General features: G+C 51.9%; 1 protein-coding gene across 1 annotated transcript; it reads left to right on the top strand.

Moving 5' to 3' along the window:
- Positions 1-784: 784 nt before the first annotated feature.
- On the top strand, positions 785-2050 carry TMEM256 (transmembrane protein 256). The gene is made up of 4 exons (XM_017850671.1): positions 785-1032; positions 1339-1370; positions 1638-1718; positions 1818-2050. The coding sequence occupies exons 1-4, from the start codon at positions 948-950 to the stop codon at positions 1959-1961; spliced, it is 342 nt and encodes a 113-aa protein (XP_017706160.1). The 5' UTR covers positions 785-947; the 3' UTR covers positions 1962-2050.
- Positions 2051-6418: the final 4368 nt, after the last annotated feature.

The raw sequence follows: 6418 nt of genomic DNA, 5'->3' as shown, positions 1-6418 counted from the left end.
CAGCGCGGCTCCTAGGAGGGAAGGCGGGGGTGAGGGGAGGCTTCGAGGGATGCTCAGCAGCCGGGAGGCCCGGACTCCTGGCTCCGCGCGCCAGGGCCCGCCCGCCCCGCGTCCATCCCAGCCCGAGAGTGATGATCCGCCGGCGGAGCAGCCGCAGCAGCCCCGCGCGTCACCGCGCGGCCGCCTCCCCCGCCCCCTGCCGAGGGAGCGGCGCACACCCCCCGCTCGCACCCGCCTGCCCGCCCGCCCTCCGGAGAGTGGGGGGATTGGAGATGGTGGGAGGGGGCGAGAGTGGACAGACGGACAGATGGACGTAGCGGGCCAGGGCAGGGTGGAGACATTCCCCCGGATCTTCCACCCTCGGGGTTCTCGCGGTCTCGGGGGGGGGTAGGGGGGAAGAAAATCTTAACTACGGGGGGCGGGGCATCATACAAAGAAGGCGGAGCCTTCAGACATGGGGAGGAGCCATCTGTGCAGTGGGCGGGGTTTACTGGCAATAGGTGGGGCTTTGCTATCTTTGGGGCCGCCTCTTTTTGGGAGTGGGTTTGATTTGAAGCTGAACAGGAGGAGCCTGTGGGAAAGGGGGCGGAACTTTGAGAGAAGACCGGGATCTTTGGAAATTGGCCGGAGCGGGGGGGGGTGGGGGGGTTCGAAGACGCGATCAACTTGGAAAGTGGGCCAATCCGTGACGCAAATGCCCTAGTCCCGCCCTCAACCCCGCCCCCCACTGCTTAGCTCCCCCGCTCCTAATTGGTGCTGGTTTCTCCGCCCGCCAGACGTCTTCGCCACTCTGCAGCGGTTTTACAAAGGCGGGTTAAGACCTCAATGCTGAAATGAAAACGGCCCGGATTGGGCGCCTGTGAACCTTATTTGCATGGACGGCCGGGATTGGCTGGCATCTTGGGTGGCCTAGGCGGTGTTGGTGTGGTGCGTCCTGTTCTACAGCTATGGCCGGGCCAGCTGCAGCTTTCCGCCGCTTGGGCGCCTTGTCCGGAGCTGCGGCCTTAGGCTTGGCCTCCTACGGGGCGCACGGTCAGGGGGCTGGGGACGAAGCTGCGACTGTGCTTGGGGCGTCCTCCGGGGTCTGTTGCAAGGGCGCAACCTATAGGAAGTGCCCAGCCTCCCGTTTATCAGCGTGCCCGCGGAGCCCTAAACCTTTTAAAGTCCCCCAGCTGGGTCCAATTGGTTCCCAGTACTGCCCGAGCGTGTTCCTACCAATCGGAAGCTTCCTGGGAGGGGGTGGTGCCGTTTCTCGCCAATGTCCACCTGGGTCCCCCCGGCTTGGGGGCGGTCAGGGCTGGCACTAGGACCGGTAACCTTTGCTTCTTTTCTCCACAGGCGCCCAATTCCCAGATGCCTACGGGAAGGAGGTGAAGTAACTGCGCTGGGGCTCCCTGACTCGCGGGTCTACGAAGGCATAAAGTCTGGGGTCCCTGGGGGAAGTGGGCGGGGAGGGCGGGGGCGAGCCGCGGATCTCTGGAGCAGCAAAGGCCAAAGGCTCTGTAAGCCAAAGGCCTGAAGTCAAGCTGGGACTTCAAGGGTGGGGTGGGGAAATGTACTTTGGTCCCCTGTGTCATCAGGGGATTTCAGACACCCGTATTGCCTACGATATCCCTTCGTTTCTCTTTTTCTTACAGCTGTTTGAAAAGGCCAACAAACACCACTTCTTACATAGCCTGGCCCTGTTAGGGGTGCCCCACTGCAGAAAGCCCCTCTGGGTAATATTTCCCTGTGCCTAACCCTGACCAAGCCCCACACACTACCTCTCAGCCTGCCCCGTTCTTACAATCCTGTTTTCTGTGCTGTGTCTCCTTCAGGCCGGGTTGTTGCTAGCTTCCGGAACGACCTTATTCTGCACCAGCTTTTACTACCAGGCTCTGAGTGGAGACCCCAGCATCCAGACTTTGGCCCCTGCGGGAGGGACCCTGCTGCTCTTGGGCTGGCTTGCCTTGGCTCTTTGAGCTCCCTTTTGCTTAATTACTGGGTTTTCTGGGCAGATATTTTTAAACAGCTGGAGTAAGAAGAGGATTAAAAAGGAAAGGCAAATAAACTTTGGAGTCTTTGTTCATCTAACCTCTTGGAGGAGGAAGGGTAGGCATTTAACCTCTGAACTCCCTCCATTTCCTAAGATTTAATCAGTGAGGCTTAGGTCTGGGGATTCTGTTCACTTCAAGTTAACTTATAATGTTCTTACCCTGGTGGGCATCAAAATCATAAAGAATGCTTGAAATAATGCAGATTCCTACTGAAGCACTCTTTTGGGCCTGATAATCTGTATTTTAATAAGCTCATTTTGTGGTTCTGATGCATACTAGGTTTTTAATTTTATTATTATTATTATTTTGAGATGGAGTCTTGCTCTGTCACCCAGGCTGGAGTGGAGTGGTGCGACCTCGGCTCACTGCAACCTCTGCCTCCTGGGTTAAAGCGATTCTCCTGCCTCAGCCTCCTGAATAGCTGGGATTACAGGCGCCCGTCACCATGCCCAACTAATTTTTTGTATTTTTAGTAGACACGGGGTTTTGCCATGTTGGCCAGGCTGGTTTCGAACTCCTGACCTCAGGTGATCCGCCTGCCTTGGCCTCCCAAAGTGCTGTGATTACAGGTATGAGCTACCATGCCTGGCCTGTTTTTAGTTTTTTTTTTTTTTTTTTTGAGACAGAGTTTCACTCTGTTGCCCAGGCTGGAGTGCAGTGGTGCGATTTTGGCTCACTGCAACCTCCACCTCCTGGGTTCAAGTGATTCTCCTGCCTCAACCTCCCAAGTAGCTGAGATTATAGGCACATGCCACCACGCCTGACTTATTTTTGTATTTTTAGTAGAGATGGGGTTTCACCATATTGGCGAAGCTGGTCTGGAACTCCAGACCTCAAGCAATCCACCCACCTCAGCTTCCCAAAGTACTGAGATTTTTAAAAAATTACTATAGGGTCGTGGTTTTCAGCCCTGTTGTTATCAGCACCCTCTTACTCTGGAAGTGAGGATTAAGGCAAGGCAGGATAGGAGTATCATTAGTTACAAAATACTTTGGGGTTCAAAGCAGGGACAGATCATGTATTGGGGATCAGAAAATGTGTCACAATGCTTGAGATGATCCTTAAAGGAGCTCTATTGTGTGGAAAAAACAATGAACAAAGAACAAGATGGAGAGGGGAGGGGTTTGGAGAAGCGGGAGTCTTCAGTGTGGGCTGAGTTTAAGTTAGGCAGGAAAGAAATGAGAAAAGGTGGCAGGGCAGGCTGGAGTGGCAGTCACAGCATGTAGAGAACTGGAAGACATTGAGTGGGGACAGTGTGTATTTATTTATTGTGACGGAGTCTTGCTCTGTTACCCAGGCAGGAGTGCAGTGGCACCATCTCAGCTCACTGCAACCTCCGCCTCCTGGGCTCAAGTGATTCTCCTGCTTCAGCCTCCTGAGTAGCTGGGATTACAGGCGCCTGCCACCACACCCGGCTAATTTTTGTATGTTTAGTAGAGACGGGGTTTCGCCATGTTGGCCAGGCTGGTCTCGAACTCCTGACCTCAAGTGATCCACCTGCCTCAGCCTCCCAAAGTGCTGGGATTACAGGTGTGAGCCACTGCTTCTGGCAGGGACGGTATTTATTAAACCAGTGTTGATTGTGCGTCAGACACATTACAAGGAAGATCAACCATAAGTGAGACAGATACCATCCCCGCCCTCATGGAGTTTCCCATCTAGTAGTGGAAATAGACCTGAAATAACTAAACACATATATCATTGCAAGTTGTGCCGTATGCTTAAAGGAAACAAACAGAGAGGACCCTGTGCAATGGCTCAAGCCTGTGATCTGAACATTTTGGAAGGCGGAGGTGGGAACATTGAGCCCAGGAGTTTGAGACCAGCCTGGATAACATAGGGAGACCTCTGTCTTCACACAAAAAAAATAGCCATGGCCGGGCACGGTGGCTCATGCCTGTAATCCTAGCATTTTGGGAGGTGGAGGCGGGTGGATCACGAGGTCAGGAGATCAAGACCATCCTGGCTAACACGGTGAAACCCCGTCTCTATTAAAAATACCAAAAAATTAGCCAGGTGTGGTGGTGGGTGCCTGTAGTCCCAGCTACTCAGCAGGAGAATGGCGTGAACCCGGGAGGCGGAGCTTGCAGCGAGCCAAGATAGCACCACTGCACTCCAGCCTAGGCGACAGAGCGCTACTCTGTCTCAAGAAAAAAAAAAAAAGCCAGGTGTAGTGGCCTGTGCCTGTAGCCTGTAGTCCCAGCTACTCGGGAAACTGAGTTGGGAGGAACACACGTCTGGTTCCTGACTCATCTTTTTTTTTTTTTTTTTTCAGTCGGAGTTTTGCTCTTGTTGCCCAGGCTGGAGTGCAATGGCGCGATCTCAGCTCACCGCAACCTCCGCCTCCTGGGTTCAAGTGATTCTCCTGCCTCAGCCTTCCCAGTAGCTGGAATTACAGGCATGCGCCACCACACCCGGCAAATTTTGTATTTTTAGTAGAGATGAGGTTTCTTCATGTTGGTCAGGCTAATCTCAAATTCCCGACCTCAGGTGATCTGCCCACCTCAGCCTCCCAAAGTGCTGGGATTACAGGCCTGAACTGCTGTGCCCGGCCTCTGACTCATCTTTAAAATGAAGAAATATTGTGATCTATGAGTGTACCTCAAGTTATACCACCTCCCTGGATATACATGATTCAGTGGCTCCCCATTGCCCTCAGAAGACAGTCCAACATCTCAGCACAAGGCCCTTCACCATTTGGCTCTGTCATCCTTATCTCTTTGCTGACCTTCTCACAATCCTCAGGCCAGGCCCTAGGAATTCCTTCAGGTCTCTAACACACTCTCTTGCTTCAGGGAAGCCTTGAAAACTGCTGTTACAGGAGTTGGGAGCTCAGTAGAGACTAGTGTTGGTGATAGAAATTCTGGGATTAAAAGTATGCAGATTATAACTAGAGACACGGAATGAGATGGAATTACCTAAAATCTTCTCATTAGAGAAAGAATCTGTACACTTTTAAAAATGCATACTGGCATGCCTGGCGCGATGGCTCACACCTGTAATCCCAGCACTTTGGGAGGCTGAGGCGGGCAAATCAAGACAACAGGAGTTTGAGACCAGCCTGGGCAACATGGTGAAACCCTGTCTCTACTAAAAATATAAAAAATTAGATGGGCATAGTGGTGGGTGCCTGTAATCCTAGCTACTCGGGAGGCTGAGAGGCAGGAGAATCGCTTGAACCCGAGAGGCGGAGGTTGCAGTGAGCCAAGATCACACCATTGCACTCCAGCCCAGATGACAGAGTGAGACTCTGTCTCAAAAAAAAAAAAAAAAAAAGGCATACCTTCAGGCCAGTCGCAGCAGCTCACGCCTGTAGTCTCAGCACCTATAATCCTGGGAGGCTGAGACAGGCAGATAACATGAGTCCAGGAGTTTGAGACGAGCCTGCCCAATATGGTGAAACACTGTCTCTACTAAAAATACAAAAATTAACTGGTGTGGTGGTGCATGGTTCTTGTAATCCCAACTACTTGGGTGCCTGAGGCATGAGGATTGCTTGAACCCAGGAGGCGGAGGTTGCAGTGAGCCGAGATCATGTCACTGCCCTCCAGCCTGGGCAACAAAGCAAGACCCTGTCTCAAAAAAGAAAAAAATGCATACCTTCAGAAAAATTAAGTATGCCCTCAATATATTATACAGATTGTACTATATAAAGCATACACAAAAATAGAAATTAAAATGATGACACCTGGGTGCAGTGGTGTGCACCTGTAGTCTCACCTACTCAGGAGGCTGAGGCAGAAGGATCGCTTGAGGTTAGGGGTTTGAGACTAGTGTGCTAAGATCAAGCCTGTGAATAGCCACTGTACTCCAGCCTGGGCAACATAGCAAGACCCCATCTCAAAAAAAAAAGGAGTGACTTAAACTTTTCAGTGACTTACTATTGCATTGCAAATAGATTCCAAGTGCCATACCACTGTCTCCAAGGCCTGCACTGGCCATCCGGGCCTTGTGACTCTTTGTCACTACATGGCATCCACGTTGCCAACCCACCACATTTTCTTCTGCCTCAAGATTTTGAGCTGCTCTTTTCAGCCTGTTTCGCAGTTATTCTTTGTGCCCAGAATACCCTTCTACACTTTGTGCATGGTTAGTTTAGCTTCAATAGGATCACCTTGGTGAAGCCTTCCAAATCTGAAGGGGCACACCCTCCACCCTCCAGCTGTTCCACTGCCTCCCTGTGCTTTTTCGTTTTGTTTGAGACAGGGTCTCACTTTGTCATCCAGCTGTAATTCAGCGGTGCCATAAGGAGTCACTGTAGTCTCCATCTCCCAGGCTCAAGCAGTTCTCTCACCTCGGCCTCCCGAGTAGCTGGGACTACAGGTGTATGCTACCATGCCTGGCATGCCTGTCTAAATATTACTTTTTTTTTTTTTTTTTTT

The sequence above is a fragment of the Rhinopithecus bieti genome, unplaced genomic scaffold, assembly GCF_001698545.2.
Source record: "Rhinopithecus bieti isolate Rb0 unplaced genomic scaffold, ASM169854v2 scaffold_32008, whole genome shotgun sequence".
Lineage (NCBI taxonomy): Eukaryota > Metazoa > Chordata > Mammalia > Primates > Cercopithecidae > Rhinopithecus > Rhinopithecus bieti.
The sequence above is the reverse complement of the archived record's forward strand: the minus strand, read 5'-3'. Positions and strand labels throughout refer to the sequence as shown.